The 17688-nt window shown below is 38.7% G+C and overlaps 1 protein-coding gene across 11 annotated transcripts in view; it reads left to right on the forward strand.

Annotated features, from left to right (window-relative positions):
* The window catches only part of hdac4 (histone deacetylase 4), a 408670-nt gene that overhangs the window by 343240 nt on the left and 47742 nt on the right, over positions 1-17688 (forward strand). For all 11 annotated transcript variants that reach the window (XM_067987940.1, XM_067987944.1, XM_067987946.1 and 8 more), the window contains 2 exons: positions 6565-6751; positions 9969-10102. In XM_067987940.1, coding sequence (XP_067844041.1) covers positions 6565-6751; positions 9969-10102 — 321 coding nt within the window. The remainder of the gene's footprint in view (positions 1-6564; positions 6752-9968; positions 10103-17688) is intronic.

The raw sequence follows: 17688 nt of genomic DNA on the forward strand, positions 1-17688 counted from the left end.
TCACAGATAGGGCTATGCTTCACAGTTAGCTGAAAGGACGCCAATTAACTGCACTGAGACCTAGGTGGTTACATTCACCAATGGGGAACCTCTCGTGTTTGAAACAATTCTAGCTAAGACTGTGTTTGCCTGAATTGGCACCTATGGGACACTATAAATTACACTTATTGAAGGGAAAGCCTGTGTTTATGATATAGATGAAAGATCTAAAATTAACTTTATCCCATAAGTTTCACTAAAGTCAGGTAGTGGCCTTAACCATTGGGAACTGTCCTGTACCAGTGACGACGTCTAGATGGAAAGAACTCCCTTGGCTGCTGTGTTGGTGATGTCATTAATTTGTATAGAAAACAGAACTGTTTCCTGATAGAAGTCTTGAAAATTTGATTGATCTGCCAAGTCCCTTTCCTGAAGTATCATGGAACAAAAAAGGAGCTTTCATGGAGAGGAAGAGGGAAAAGGATAGAATTTCACAGAGTGCCAAAGAAAGGAAAGAAATGCATGTCTAAATTAGAAGGGACTGTTGTTCTTGCAGGTCAAGGCTGTATTTAATACAGAGCATACTATTTTGCTACTGCTAGTCATTTCATTTTAGGAAAAATAAGAAGATAGAACTTCAAAGGCTTTTAGATGGAGTACATTTTCTGAATTAACATAGTGAAAACAGATTTGAAGTTGTTGAAGTGAATCTTCTGAAATTTTAATATCTTTGATTTAGTTAGCTTACAGCATATTTCAACTCTGACTCCACATTTCCAGTGTTTTAGCAGTCAGTTGTTGCCAGAGTTTTAGACACCATGAAGAGCGCCACATCCTGCCTATTAGTATATGGGGTGGCTGTGGAGAAACTGCCACTGTCCATCTCATCCCATAGAATCACACTTCTGCCCATTAGTACCCATGGAGTAGGAATGACTCTGGAAGTCACAGAATAGTTTATTTGTTTAGAGGTGAAGGTGAACAGTTATAAACAAGGGTAAAACTGGAGGGAATGAGCATGCGTGTTTTCCTTAAGGAGCTAAAACATTCAGAATTATGGTGTTCTGAAACAGAACAACACAGAAAGATGTTCCACTTACATCAACTTTCTTGTAACTTAAGCCTATGAGATTTGAAGGCACAGCACAATACAGGGCGAATGTCTTAATTTAATACTCAGTGGAAACTTCAGTATAGTTTCTGTAGTTCTGGGATCTAAAAAAGCATGCTATTTAAATGTTTCTAAATCTCGATTGAAGTACAGTCCCTTTTCCTTAAATAGCAACTAGCTAATAAAACATATATTTCAACTCTGGAAAGGAAAGGTCTGTTTTATCTCTAATGAGCAGCACTGTTCAGCTAGATCACAAATTGCTCTGTGCACAGTTCAAAGCGTGCGGGAGTCGGCCATTAATCTGTCTACTTCAAAGCCTCAGCAGGTGTTTTCCTTAGTTTCTCAGCACAGATCTACAGTATAACCACAGGCAGTGCTCTAAATGTTTAAAGCAAAGACAACATTTTAAAAAATGATAAATACATTTGGCTTGAATTGTGTGACGAGGAGAGAGGGAACTACTTGTGTTTGTACATTTAAGCCATTTAAAAGTTAACATTGTGCAAAGAGTGAATTAATGGCATGCTTTAAAAATGTGTATTTCATACCTTTCCCCATTTAAGAGTCGCTGAAGGGATCTGCCTGTAATGTTAGATCACTAGAGCCAATTTGTTCAAAATGAACGTGTATTTTTTTTAAACTCTCCAAACTTATTGGTTCCTGAAGTGGCTAAAAAATGGGTGATCTCTGTATTTCACTGCTACAAAGAAGATCTATATTAATTGATCTAATTAAACGATGGAACAGGCTCGAGAGGATGAATGGCCTACTCCTGTTCCTATAACATGCAGCTTCAGATACAAATTTACTCGGACCACTTGCCTTGGCTACAGTCCAGTTTTTATTCAACTTTTTCAAATTGATGTAAGGATTTGTTTTGGCTTTGCAGCAAATATAATTGTTACTTGCCATAGGCAGGAAGATACAAGGATTTCGCATTGCCTTGACATTGCCTCAACCATGCCCCCTACAGGAGAATTAAAATACAATACAAGGATAATTATTCATCATCCACATACCAAGTAATACCAACGGATAATCTGACAAAATAAAGACGGAAGTATAATTCCGCATTAAAGGTTTAATAGTTAGTTAAATTATTGGAGGAATTCTGCATTAGAAAAACACCTTATTGACATACCAGCATCAAGGTAGATCTGACAAAACAAATGCAAAAGGTGCGTTTACAATGCCTTGCCTGTATTTATGTGTGCAGAACGGCACACTGAGCAGATACTTGTAATATGTAGCTTGTGTTTCTATTTTGATGCAATTTCCCATGTTCTTTTATTGCACACATCAGACATATGGTGTTATGTTCTAGTTTCAATTTCATCCCCTTTCTTCCTGTCCTATCATGATGAAGTATTATCCCATCCGTACAAGCAGTTTTCTGATGTCTCACCTAGATGGCTGTTGTTCATTTGTGGACCTAAGTGTTGGCAAACTATTCAATGTGTTGGGAGGGGGGTGGGCAGTGACGGATAAGGAATCAGCTGAATCTGAAATTGTCTTCACCCAATTTGCAGGGGTCACTGGATAATGATCAGGAATGGGAATCGTGGTTTTTTGTTCCCCAGCCAGTCGACACTGAAGCCAGTTACTGTCCCATCTGAGATCAACTAATTCAGCACAGGCCAAAGATTGAACCCAGGATGCAGGCTTAATGGCTTAGTACCACACCACATGATGCATTAAGCCATCAGTAGAGAAATCTATGCTGTTTATTCACAGCTTTATATTCTACCTTGAGTGTAAAAATCTGTTTGTTTTCTCTTGTGAATTTTTTTTTAAAATTTCGAGCAGCTTCAAATTAAATGCATTTTGTATCTTAAGAACATCAAATAGGATTTATTGTTGAACGAATACTCTTCTGGTCTTATTCCACTTACTATCTACAGACATATCTTAAAAAATATAATTCATGTGAAATGTAATGTGAAGAAAGATGTGTATTTTCCTCAAAGTACAAAGGAAGTTGAGCAGTCAAAGGGTAATATCTTTTGATGTCCTTCGGATTCAAAATGTGAATTGCTGGTGGAGAATGTGCTGTAATAGTGACTGAAACAGTTGAGTACTTCATACTTATTTGGATAATTCACATACAGTATGTCGAGAACACTGTTAAAGTTGCATGCCCCACAGTACAGTGTCATTATCAACTTAAAATTATTGCAATTAATTTGAAAAGTATTGGGCCAGAAGGCCCCCAATTTCTCCCCTCCTCACCCCATCGCCCCTGATGCTCCAGACGTGCATCAGGCCTTGGAGCTCCCACACCACTCCAGTGCTCCTGCTGCTCTCCTGCTCTTGATGACCTCTAGGATGGGGAGCATGCCAAGAGAGAGACAGCCTTAACCAGGAGAGAACAACATCACTCACTCCGAGTCTGAGCAGCAACAGGCGATACAATCCCCCAGTGGCAGCCTGATCAGTTCTTGGTATCTAGACACATTCAGCGCAAGGATAGTATGTATATACAATATATACACGTGCATACACAGATTTATGTAACTAAATGTGTGAATCACATACCTTTTATGTAGCTATAGCACGCCACTTGCACAAATTTATTTATGTAGCTGCGGTACATGAGGTCCACCTGTTTCTTTATCTACCTGAAGTAGAGCACTGTGTATGTACTCAATTTTGAAGTGTTTGTCATATATGAGCTACATAATGGAAGTTCGACCTACTGATGTACCAATTGGACATGGAGACTTATTGCTGTACCTTATGCGAATATTCCCTGGATTGTCATTTGCTCAGTATCAGCAGCACAGGTATTTTGAGTAGTAGTTCAGCTGTTGCCTTCCATTACTCTATCTAGTGGATGAGTATTATGATGAACTAATGAAGATGCTTTCAACAGGTGCATATTACAAATCTATTGAAATTGGCTATTTCATTTTTTAAATTTCACTTTTACAGGATTCCTTTGGGTTACATATAATTCTATTGAGTGCATTGGCCCTGGGTTTAAGCACCTGAATTTATTGAATAATGAAGATTTATTTCCTTTGCAGTTACAGTGAACAGATGACTGTACATTGCCCGCTGAATATCGCATTATTTTAGACATGTATTAATAGTTTTAAGTGTGTCTCTGGTTGCTGTTCAAAGTTGAAACTTTTTCAAATGTTTCATATTTCTATTGCCATGATGTTGTTGATTATGGGGATTGGAACTATTTTCCTCTTAGTCTGTCAGTCCTGACAACTACCTTCATCATAACAGTATTGCTTGCCAATGAGATGGCTACATATTATATTTTCAATTTTAATCCAAATTAAATGTAGCATCTTTTTCAAAATTTTATAGTTCTGAGAGGTCCATTAATTGGACCATCACCAGCTTATACCTCAGTTATGTTGGATTCAGTTTCTCATAATCCATAGAATGCCAATTCAATTTCGAGTGCATCAAAAGCATTTTTTAAATTGGAGCCAGTTAAACTGGCTCTCATGAACAATTTAGTATTTTAGGATAAAGAAAGATCGACCTTGCATTTATATTGCAAATTCATGTTCAGATCATTCCAGAATGCAGTGCGGAAAAATGTAATGATGTTTGTCAGTGAGTTGAGCACGTCCCAAATACCTATTTTGCTGCTCTGTGCCAGCAACATTAGTTTGTTTTATTCCAACTTTGACCAGTTTGGAAAGATTATAACCACACATTCGGGATCAGATTGCTTCCTGATTCAGAGAACCTTTCTGGATCCTGAATATGCAGCAAACTGAGGCACTGAACAGACCAAAGGATCTTGATTTTGGTAATGGTAGTCATAGATTCTGGTGTTGGAACTGATTCAGAGGCACTAATATTGATGCCAGAAGTGTTGTTTCCCACCTCGTGCCTTTTCTTTCATTAATTTACTTAATCCTGATCGTCATTTTCAGAAGAAACAGTGTTTCCCTACGGGGTGGGGGGGGGGGGGTGTGGGGGTGTGTGTGTAGCAGTGATTTATGCTGGGGTGTAGTTCCTGGTATGCAGGGAGCCCTCTGGTACCTCAACCAGGTAACCATTCTTCATGTGTGAGCCTAAAAAGTTAATGTTGCCAGGCAATTACCTCGGGTGCATCACAGCACCCGAGGTAATTGCCTGGCAACATTAACTTTTATCACCAGGCTATTCTCTAGCCTGGTGATATTGAGGGCAATTGTAGTGTTCTCCTGCCACAGCTGAGAACAGCCAACTTAGCAGTAATCGGGGATCAAACCTGATGCATTCCTAGTGTGTATGGCTCAGTACCACAGCACATGGTGCAATTAGCCAGTGAGGCAGCAACAGAGTACGTCTGCATGTATATTAACACTGACATTTTGATTTAATTCTTTTTTTTAAAAAAAGTTCAATCCAGTTTTTGTGGTTTCTGTCATCTGTAGCAGCAGCATATAGTTTACATTGGGAAGAGGATAATTGTCAATCCATTGTTTTTTTGGTATAAACTGACTTATTGAAATAGGAATAATATTTGTTTAAAAACTTTCTTGGCCCTCTTTTTCAATTGCTGTCCAAATTCTCATTGGTGAGAACAATTCTTTAGCAGGGTAGAGGTACCTGTCACAAAAATATTTTATCCAATTTTAGCTTAATGGTTACCCCTTTAAATCCAGTCACAAAACAGAAGGGCTGTTGTTTTCTGCTACTGTGCTCACCAGGCCACTAGTTTCTACCCATTAAAATGCATGGGTGGAAATCATTGCTGGTAAGCACAGAAGCAGAAACCCTGGATAAAGAAGTCAACTGCAGTTAAATTCTATTTCCCCAGCCTAAATTGATACATATGTTGCAGTGGTCAGTAGATTGTCTCCATGCAGGTTTGAGAGAGGAAGCAAGCCACATAATCCAAACATAATAGTGCAATGTTGAGCTACATACACCATGGTTCTTTTATGGATTGAGTGATCAGTTACTTAAATCTTGGATGCCGTTGCTACAGTTTCCAGAGGTTTTTAAATAAGTTGAATTGTTCAAATTAGAGATTTGGTTTGGAACCTTCAAGAGTTAGATCAGACCACTAACTCCCACAGTGGTGAGAAGTATAAGAAAAAAAAATCACCATGTACCTAAATGTTAATTCACAACAATAATAATTTAGTATTAGTTTTCTTTTCAAGCAACTAGATATCTTATTAGTTCACTTGTTTACCTATTGCTAAATAAGTTCTCTTGATATTCAAAATGTGGAACAAGATGGGAGAAAGGTGCTATAAAGACATAGTTAAAGTATTTCTGTACGTTATCCTGGGCATGTCACCAAAGGCTTACCTAGATACAAGGACTAATGAAGATACTCCCAGGGTCATAGGGAGCTGTGACTCACCTATGAGAATAATCACAAATAAAAATACATCTACAGTAAGAAGTGTAAAAAAAGACCCAAAAATGTAATCTTTCTGTTTAATTTGAGTGAGTATTTCAGAGTCTGACATTTTTTTACTTGATTATTTCTCTCCGTGTTACAGCAAGCCCTTCTTCTGGAACAGCAACGTATTCATCAGCTTCGCAATTACCAAGCATCCATGGAGGCTGCAGGGATTCCAGTGTCCTATAGCGGGCATCGTCCACTCTCACGAGCACAGTCATCGCCTGCTTCTGCAACTTTTCCTATCTCTGTTCAAGAACCTCCCAGTAAACCTCAATTCACGACAGGTAAGCACTTGTTGAATCAATAACTTGTGAAACTTGAAACCTCAGTTCCTTTTCCTGGTCAATTTTATATCATTCTGCCGATTGCAAAGTGCTTGAATTCTGCTTAGAAGTTACTACATACGACATCTACACATGATATGCTCATTATGTAGTAGTAAAATGTTTGTGCGTATAATATATTTCTAAATTTTATTGTACATAATTATAATTCTTATCTACATGCTGTCCATTAGTGACATCATCCCAGACGTACGGTCCATCCACATGTATGCTGACAAAACCCAGCTCTCCACCACCTCTCTCAACCCCTCCATTACTTCTGTGTTGTCAGACTGCTTGTCCGACAGCTAGTTCTGGAGAAGTTGCAGTTTTCTCCAGTTAAACAGTGGGAAAACCATAGCTATTGTTTTCAGCCCCTGCCACAAACTCCATATCCCGCTCCCTGATTTCCATCCTCCGCCCCAGCCATTGTCTCAGGGTAAACCAGACTGTCCACAACCTCAGTGTCCTATTCAACCCTGAGCTGAGTTTCTGACCCCATATACTCTCCATCATAAAAACTGCCTATGTAACGTTGTCCACCTCTGCCCCTGTCTCAGTCTGTCTGTGGCTGAAACCTTCATCCTACCCTTTATCACCTCCCGATTCAACTATTCCAATACTCTCCTGGCCAGCCTCCCATTCTCCATCCTCTGTAAATTTCAGCTCATCCAGTACCCTTCCTCTTTTGCTATACTGCACCAAGACCCACTCACCTATCACACCTGTCCTTACTGACTTATATAGGCTCCTGGTCCCTCAAAGCATCAAATTTAAAATGTTCATCCTCTTGTTTAAATCTATTCAAGGCCTTAACCCTCCCCATGTCTGTAACCCCCTCCAGCTCCCCCCTCCCCACAAACTCTGCGTTCCTCCAACTTTGGCCTCTTGTCCATACACCACCCCGCCCTAAAACCCCCGCCCCCCCCTTTCCCCAATCACCTCCACCTCTGTTTGTTCCACCATTCGTGGCTGTGCCTTCAGCAGTCTAGGCCCCATGCTCTGGAAGCCCCTCTCTGGAGGAGTGAGGTAGAGAGGTGGTGAGTTTAGGGAGGAAATTCTAGAGCATGGCATTTAGGCGGCTGAAGGCACGGCTGCCAATGGTGGGGCGAGGGGGGGATACATGAGGCCAGAGTCAGGAGCGTAGGGTTCGTGGAAGCTCTTATAAAGAACAAACCCCGCGCTGGCTGGGACATTTCTTGAGTTCTGAAGAAATCAAGTTGTCTCAATACATTAGTGATGGATAGGACTGCTGTCTGCAGTGTCATGAAAGGGAGCTCTGACAAACGAGTCATTTGGACATGGGCAGAACTACCATAATGGGAAAATATTTGCGAATACTCAGGATCTTGAAGTTGGGATGAACGGCAGAATCTTACTTTAGTAGTTGGGGTTCTGGGATAACATTGTTAAAGCATGCCTCCTTAAAGTCTAAACCATTAGTTAGTGCCCTGTATAGAGCACCAAAAATGCATGTTGCTAAGTTTGTCACCTTGAATAGCTTCTTTAGAATGAGGGAGTTAAAGATCCTTGGGTCTAAAATAGGTCAGGAACCTCCTGATCACTAAGGAACTACAAAGTAGTGGGACTAGATGATCGAGTTTCTCTGGCATAATGGTATTTTCTTTATGGTCTGCAAAGGCAGAAGTATTTACATTTCCAGGGCCGAAGATTCCTTGACATAAGTACTCTTCAGTAGTCCCAATGAAGCTGTTTCCCTGAGAGGAGGGGAGGCCCTGTAAAATTAAGGACATTACCTTCCTTGACAATTTCCCTTACCCAGCCATTCACCAAGATAAAAGAAATTTTCCAAGTCCCGCTCATTTGTAAACAGGTTCCCCACTGGCGAGCTAGCCAGCGCTGAGAAGGCTGTTAGAATAAATCACTGTGGAAACAGTGTCAGTGACTGAACCACATTCTTGTTTTGGTCCTTTGCTGTGCTCATTATCTGGATTTTAAATCTGGTTGTGAAGCCTTCTGCAACACTGGAAAAATACCATCTGCCTTGAAAGACTTGGTCCTCAGCACTACGTGGACTATTTTAGAATTGTTCTTGGATTCTGGTGTTTTTAACACTTTTCTAGTATATCATCCAGTCCATTGCCGAAGAGATCCTTTGCTGGAAGTGGCTTTCTCTTAAAGCTTATTTGCAATTCAGTTGAGAAATTTGATGTCCTGATCCAGGCATACCTCCAAGACAATATCTCTCTGGCTGCAGGCTATAATCTTGCATCAAGGGTATCAGTCCATAGATTGTTGCAAGATCTGTATGATCTGATTCACATTTGGTTGGGTATTCTTCCTGATTGAGGTAGAAGTCTGTATGATAGAAGCACTGATCGGAGCTGCTTATTTGTGGATAAATATAATCTAATGGACTTGATAGAATGCCAGCCTCATCTGGACTGTGCTTTGAGTGCATCACCTTTTAATGCAATTATCCATTTGAATTCTTCTAGATGTCCAGGGCTTCTGTTCTGTACAGATCATTTCTCATATTTAGTCTGAACTTAGAATGTTGCAGGGGATTTTTCAAGAGATTGGGTGAAGAGGGCTTTCTCAGTAGTTAAGAGGACATTGAATAGTTTCTCAAACCTGAATGAAACCAATATGAACTGAAATAAATTTTCATACACCTTTCTAGTGAATGTCCGTTGAAGTGGTTGTGGGGTTACAGTAAGATGCATTAAACTCGGTCTAGATTCGTACCAGGAATCTTTGGGATTTACAAACCTAACTGAGTATGTTGAGTATATAAGTCATAAATGAAATATGCTCAGGCCTAGTATGTTATAAGATTCTTCTTGCTCTCTGAAGGGCTCCTCCTCTTCCTGAGAACTTTTAAGTTCTCCCCTGGTACATCAGACAAAATGGCCACTTTCTGTGGTTGACTTGTAGACAGCTGGTGGGCAGGCAGTTCTATTGTTAACACTAGTTCTTTCTTAATTAATAATCATATTTACTATTTGCTAAAATTAGTGGGGAGAAAAGAAAATATGTTGACAGTCATTGAACATGGTTCCTGAGCAAACAAAGAATTTTAAAAAATCTCCATTTTCCGTTGCAGTCCTGAACTCCACAGATGATTGTTACATTTTTGACATACTCGATTTTATTTGTCCCATTTTTTTTTTTCCTCCCCTGTTTCTTGACTGTTTTCTTTTCATTCCCATAACAGGTCTTGTATATGACACACTGATGCTAAAACACCATTGTACCTGTGGAAATACAAACAGCCATCCAGAACATGCCGGCAGAATCCAGAGTATCTGGTCTCGACTCCAAGAGACAGGCCTACGCAGCAAATGTGAGGTAATTTCCAAACAGAGACAGGAACTCCTTGATATAAGTCAATATAAAAACAAACTGCTGCTACCCCTTTTGAATAGTGCAGTATGATCATTAGAAAAAGTGAAAGTACAACCTGGTCAGATTCAAAAGCAGAACACTTAAAAACAATGTAACTTTACGTTTATTCATTTACCTTGATCAAGCTGCCTGCGAACTGTTTTGAAGCTGTGTGTAATTTATACAGACAAGACACATGTTAACTTATCTACATAGTAGGTGATGGTTATTAGATCTGTCGTGGAGTAACTGCAAGTTAACTTGATTTAAATCGGTAGAATATATTCCTGTATTTCATGGTTTTGAGCATATTGCGGGGAATCTGTTAATAGCATCGGTAAATATACCACAGAGCATGTATATGTTTTATAGCTTATTATACAAAAAACATTTTTCTTTTTTTAAAAAAAAAGCTAGAGGCTATGGGAATTATAATCTCTTATATGCTGCTGCGCCAGTTCTGTATATTGAGCACTGGTGTATGTTATACTGAAGGGCATACAGGTGCTTAGTGACCTTTGCTGAGTCGAGTTTGTGAAACTGAAGTGGTGACTGTTCATCACACCACTACCAACTTCAAATGTACATTTTTTTTATTAGGAACAACCATGAAACCAGATATATAGCAATCTCCACTTCTGAATATGGTGCTTTCATGTTTACAATAATGTGGAAGCTGATGTACTTAATATTACAATTTGTGTCTCCTCTGTGTGGCTTTCTGTACCTACTAGGGAATATTTTAATGTGCATTACATTATAGAACTACCAATAATGTTAATTTAAATCATCCAACTAATAATGTCTAAATGTTGGGCAGTTTCTAGCTCTAATTTAGGGAGAGCCCAAAATTCCTTTATTAATAAAGGACCAAGTGGGTCTGACTGAGAAATCTAGAAACAAAATTCACAATATTTTTGTCTACTTCTCCAATTAACTTTCTATCCACTCTTTATATTTTTCCCTTTCTTTTACGTCACAATTCCATCATCCAGAACTATAAATGTATATACATGAAAGGACCTGATGTGGCAGTACTCACAAGCTTTCTTAGAGCTGAAGTATTGTTGGATTGTTTACTTCATAACTCTGAATAGGCAAATCCAGATAATTGTGACTGTGTATAAACTGCCATGGCCAATGACTGGTTTGTGTTTTTTATTTTAAAAAGATTGTTTTTCCACATGTAGTTAAGTATAATATCGTGTGTGACGCCAGATATAACACAGTTATTAATACCGCCGATGTCCTGTGGCAATGCTAATGGTAAATTGGAGGAAATACTATTTTATAATGAGGACTATAACTATATTATAAGGAGCATTATACCATATTGTGCATTATTGTGCTACTAAGGTGTTTAAGCTGACTTGTCCCTTTAAGACCAGGAAGTCTAAGTGAACAGAGTCTGATGTCTCTTAGTTTAATTGCTATTTGGTCAGGAAGTTTTCAGATTAGAACGTGCTCATCAGTTCAAGTTGCAGCTCAGAAGCACCCAACATTTAAGATAGTTTTGCATCTGTAACTAAGTGTAATGTCTGGAGTGTGAAGTCTATACATGCTAGTGTTAGTTTTTAATGTATAATATTAGCGGATCGTCCGTGGAGTGGCTCGTAGTACATCGAATGATTTAGTTTTATAGTGGACATGCTCCATCATGTAATGCACAATATTCATTCTGCTATACTGAAGCTGCATCCCTTTAAGAGCACAAAGTCTAAATGTTGTTAAGTACACACAGGCTCAAAGTTCACTCAGAATTTAATTATTTGGTCAGAGAAATGTGGAGACTGGAATGCCCTAGTCAGTTTCAGCTTACACCAGATAAATGCAGCACTTCAAGATAAACAGGGACACATTTCAAGTCTGAGTAAGATTTTTTAAATTAGTTGTTAATAAGGATTTCACATGTTAAAGTGATATCCAAAAGCCTCGTTGACTTTTGGCACTTCTGAATTTAAATAATTTTATGATGAGAGTTCATCTATTGGCGACAGTTTGCAATTAAAGCTACTCCATCAGTTCCCCTCATTTACTCACACAGAAAGCAGCATGCACCAAGTGAATATTGTGTAAGACTTCTTAGCTTAGTGTTCAGTTTTATTAGGCAACATAAGAAACAAAAGTGATAAAATGATTCATCAGTAGTACTGTACAGGGTTATAAACAAACAACATAGATTCATATAAACCGTCAAATGCATATAGTGGGCAAATCACATTAGCACCAATGTGCCAGCTGCAAGCGGTGGAGACTGTATTGACAGATTCTGGTGGACGTGGGGCCTACAGCTGCTTTAAAAGCTGGTTTCTCAATGGCAAAGAGTGATCGGTTGCTGTTGGGGAAAGTGGTAAATTATTCAAAAAAAAAACCTCTTTTCTGCTCATCTGTGAATGGGGGAGCAGACAATGCTTTGTGAATGTTCATTGGACTCAAAAGGAAAGGATCTTTAACCTGCTTTCTTGAATGTAGAGGAAAAAGCTTGTCATAATTAACATGAACAGCAGCCAATCTAGAGGAACCAAGGCATTTACAGAAAGACAGCCAGCAAAACCTGAACCAATAAATTTAAGCTATAGACAGCTAATTCAAATTTAGCCTGAGGATCACAGTAAGAAGAGTAGGTCTCTCCTAGAAATATTTTCCAAGGATTTACACCATCGTATGGCTAACGTTGAGTAAGAAGAAAAATAATTAACAATTATATTGCACCTTATCACGTAGTCAGGCCATCCCAAAGCACTTCACAACCAATGAATTACTTTGGATGTGCAGTCACTGTTAGGTAGACAAATGTGCCATCTAATTTGGACATGACGAGATCCCACAAACAGCAAGTAAAATGAATGATCACTGTAGGGTTTAGATGAGGAAGGTAAGTTAGCCAGGACACTGGGAGAACTCCGAGCTTTTCTTTGAATAGTGCCGTGCTATCTTTCACATCCACCTGAACAGGCAGATGGTGTCTCGGTTTAATGCCCACCCGAAAAACGGCATCTGCATTTAATTTCTTATGGGTTGCTTATGTTTTCCAGTCTACTCTTACTTTAAAATCAGTTAATTCAAAATTCCTGATAATTCCAATTTTTTTTAGCATTAAATTCCCACTTTGTAGTATTATTTGAGATGTTTTATAATTATTGGGCAATTCAAACTTTTATTAGTGCACAAACAACTTTCAATTGTCCATAAACTGTACGTTACATTGACCAGTGAATTTTTAGCTGGGGGAGCGCTCAAGGTGGCGGCTCTGGAATGATTTGATTGATTCAGCTTCTCCTTTCTTTTATCGGCCACTTTTACTGACTCCTCATGCTTCATAAGTTGGCTCAGTGTTCGCGCACTCGCCTTTGAGTCAGAAAATTGTGGGTTCAAGTTCCGCTCCAGGGACTTGAGCACATAATCTAGGCTGACACTTCAGTGCAACACTGAGGGAGTGCAACACTGAGGGAGTGTTGCACTGTCGTATTTTCAGTCTTTTAGATGAGACGTTAAACTGAGGCCCCATTTGTCTTATCGGGTGGATGTAAAAGATCCCATGGCATTTTTCGAAGAAGAGCCGGGGAGTTCTCCCCAGTGTCCTGGCCAATATATATCCCTCAACCAAGCCACTAAAACAGATTATCTGATCATTATCACATTGCAGTTTGTGGGACATTGCTGTGCCCAAATTGTCTGCTGCATTTCCCTACATTACAACACTGATTACACTTCAAAAGTATTTATATAGAAACAGCAAATGCTGGAAAAGCTCAGCAAGTCAGGCAGCATCCGTGGAGAAAGAAAGAGTTGACGTTTCAGGTCAAAGACCTTTCTTCAGAACCTTTCGCTGTTCTGACGATAGGTCTTCGACCTGAAACATTTACTCTGTTTCTTTCTCCACTGACTTGCTGAGCTTTTCCAGCATTTTCTGTTTTTATTTCAGATTTCCAGCATCCACAGTATTGTGCTTGTGATTTTGCTTCAAAAGTACTTCATCAGCTTTAAAGCGCTTTGGGACATCCTGATGTAAAAGGCACAATGTAAATGCAAGTTCTTTCATTTGTTATTTTCACATATCCTCATTGGAGATTTATCAACCCACTTAGTACATTGCTTACCTGTTCCATTGTGATACGAAATTTGAGCCCGTCAAATGCAAATGTGATGCAGAAATTGATTTGCGTATATGCAGGATAATAATGTGGTGGACAAAACTCATGCTAGATGTAATACTGTGATATAAATTACTTCTTTAAAAAAATATAGGTAGATGAAAGCGGTGATAATTCACTGCTTTCAATCTAGGTGTTTGTTTCTGGCTTGTCTTTCCCTCTATTCTGCAATCCAGATGTTGAATTTTAACACGGCGCTGTTTGCATTGAGGTGATTTGTGGTATATTTTCTTCTGCTCATTATATTTTCCCTTGATCACTGTGCTTAATACCAAGGAACAAGTAAGAGAGGTTTTTTTTAAAAAAAGCATTTGCTCCTGAAATAGGTGTACAATTCTATCAGCAGAGCAAGGCTCCTCGATTCCTGTATAGCAGGTATATTTGGGGGCATTTAACAGTGAAATGTAACAACTTCCTTTTGCACGTTTCTTCTATACAGCAGGATACTCTTTCTGTAGGTTATTTATCCAGATTGGGTGGACTGCCCAGCATGCCTGCACAGATCACTATATTTTCCTATGTTCTAAAATCAGTAAAAAAAAATCCTAAATCACTTCAATTTCACCATGCAGTCCATCATTTTACTTGTTGAATTAATGTCATTTATTACAGCATGACATTGAAAGTAATAATGGATTATTTTGAATTATTCACTTACTGAACACACATTTCCCAAGCTGCTCACTTAAAAGGCAACCTACTCTACTGGTATACATTAAAGTCATGTAGCAAGAAGTGACTGTCAAATGGACTGTAAACACAGTAAAATGTGTCATCTAGGATGGGAAGTAGGCACTTCAACAAGAGTAAATGTTTGAAAAAGCATTGGTGAACATTTTTAAATTTATAGAATTAATTTACAGAAACATTCACTGATTTGGAAGTTCACTTAAGTGGACTCAAATAGTCTAAGTTTTCAAAGTCTTAAAATTTATTTTCTTCTGATTTTTTTTTAATGGAATTTCTCTCTCTTTTTCTTCTTTCTCCTTTTTCTCTTTCTCTTTCTCTTTCTCTCTTTTTTTCCCCTTCTCCGCCCCCCCCCCCCCCCCCCCCCCCAGTTTCACCAGACGCCATTTGTTGCTGAGAGGGCGGGCAAGTATTTTACTCCCTGGCCTTTTCCAAGTGCCACTCTGTAACTTCCTCCTATGATGTGGCTAGAGTTATCTGGGGCTACTTGCTGTTTTTAAAATATATATATTATTTAATGTACTTGTCCTAAAAAAAATATATTTTCCAGAAGGTGAGATTTTTTGACTTCGTTCAGGATTTTAAGATTTTTTTCAAATTTGCTTTTTTTCCTTATTTACATTTCACTGTTCAGTAATATTTTAATGTAGGAAAATGTTCTTAAAAATCACAAATGAAAGTTATTCTACACATGTTCACTTAATAGTGAACATGTGTGTTAGATTGGACCTTTGGTAGAATCATAGAAGTTTACAACATGGAAACAGGCCCTTTGGCCCAACATGTCCATGTTGCCCAGTTTATACCACTAAGCTAGTCCCAATTGCCTGCACTTGGCCCATATCTCTCTATACCCATCTTACCCATGTAACTGTCCAAATGCTTTTTAAAAGACAAAATTGTACCCGCCTCCACTACTGCCTCTGGCAGCTCGTTCCAGACACTCACCACCCTTTGAGTGAAAAAATTGCCCCTCTGGACCCTTTTGTATCTCTCCCCTCTCACCTTAAATCTATGCCCCCTCGTTATAGACTCCCCTACCTTTGGGAAAAGATTTTGACTATCTACCTTATCTATGCCCCTCATTATTTTATAGACTTCTATAAGATCACCCCTTAACCTCCTACTCTCCAGGGAAAAAAGTCTCAGTCTATCCAACCTCTCCCTATAAGTCAAACCATCAAGTCCTGGTAGCATCCTAGTAAATCTTTTCTGCACTCTTTCTAGTTTAATAATATCCTTTCTATAATAGGGTGACCAGAACTGTACACAGTATTCCAAGTGTGGCCTTACTAATGTCTTGTACAACTTCAACAAGACATCCCAACTCCTGTATTCAATGTTCTGACCAATGAAACCAAGCATGCTGGATGCCTTCTTCACCACCCTCTCCACTTTCAAGGAGCTATGAACCTGTACTCCTAGATCTCTTTGTTCTATAACTCTCCCCAACGCCCTACCATTAACGGAGTAGGTCCTGGCCCGATTCGATCTACCAAAATGCATCACCTCACATTTATCTAAATTAAACTCCATCTGCCATTCATCGGCCCACTGGCCCAATTTATCAAGATCCCGTTGCAATCCTAGATAACCTTCTTCACTGTCCACAATGCCACCAATCTTGGTGTCATCTGCAAACTTACTAACCATGCCTCCTAAATTCTCATCCAAATCATTAATATAAATAACAAATAACAGCGGACCCAGCACTGATCCCTGAGGCACACCGCTGGTCACAGACCTCCAGTTTGAAAAACAACCCTCTACAACCACCCTCTGTCTTCTGTCGTCAATCCAATTTTGTATCCAATTGGCTACCTCACCTTGGATCCCGTGAGATTTAACCTTATGTAACAACCTACCATGCGGTACCTTGTCAAAGACTTTGCTAAAGTCCATGTAGACCACACAATCCATTGCATATAATTTGTAATATTATAAACTGCAATTAATTTTTTTTAGGTGAAATTTCATTACCCCCTCTACAAATATATACACCTGAATTGCTACTTAATTTTTCTTGGTGAAAAAGGGTACTGTATAGCATCCCATTCTTGTACCATAATGGTGTTATCAAATTAAATTTTCATAAGCTTCATGTAATCTTTTTATATTCAAAAAGCATGTCATGTTGGTGACGCTATTTACATATTCCAAGCCTTGACCCTTAAAACATTTTGGTTGATTCAGGTTATAAAACAATATTCCCCCAAAAATATCTTAATTTAGTGAAACAGATGATACTCATCAGGTGCAAACATCACTGTTTGTTTAAAACTGAAGCGCATATCACTAAGTACAAAAATATTTATGTTGTGATTTCAAAGACCTGCAGTGCAGCTTGACGCTGGCAGTGGCCCATCTGAACTTTTACCTACAAAAGATTATACTGGTACACGGCCATGCTGAACAGTAATCCCATATGGAAAAGGTATAAACAGAAACATAAACAATGTTTGGTAAGATTGGAATATATTATTTCCATGTGCCATGCATTGAATTATATGAAAATAATATGCTTACCACATACCTAGAGATGTGCTGATCCAGTTACACTCACTATTGGATATATTGACATATCAGTCAGTAGCCTGAGCATGTATTAAATATTAAAATTGAACATTTAAAAATTGTATATTTTTCAATTTAGTAATCCATTTTTTAAAAATTATTTGCTACAGACAAATTAAATATTTATGAATGAAA

The sequence above is a fragment of the Heptranchias perlo genome, chromosome 7 (genome assembly GCF_035084215.1).
Source record: "Heptranchias perlo isolate sHepPer1 chromosome 7, sHepPer1.hap1, whole genome shotgun sequence".
NCBI classification, from domain to species: Eukaryota; Metazoa; Chordata; class Chondrichthyes; order Hexanchiformes; family Hexanchidae; genus Heptranchias; species Heptranchias perlo.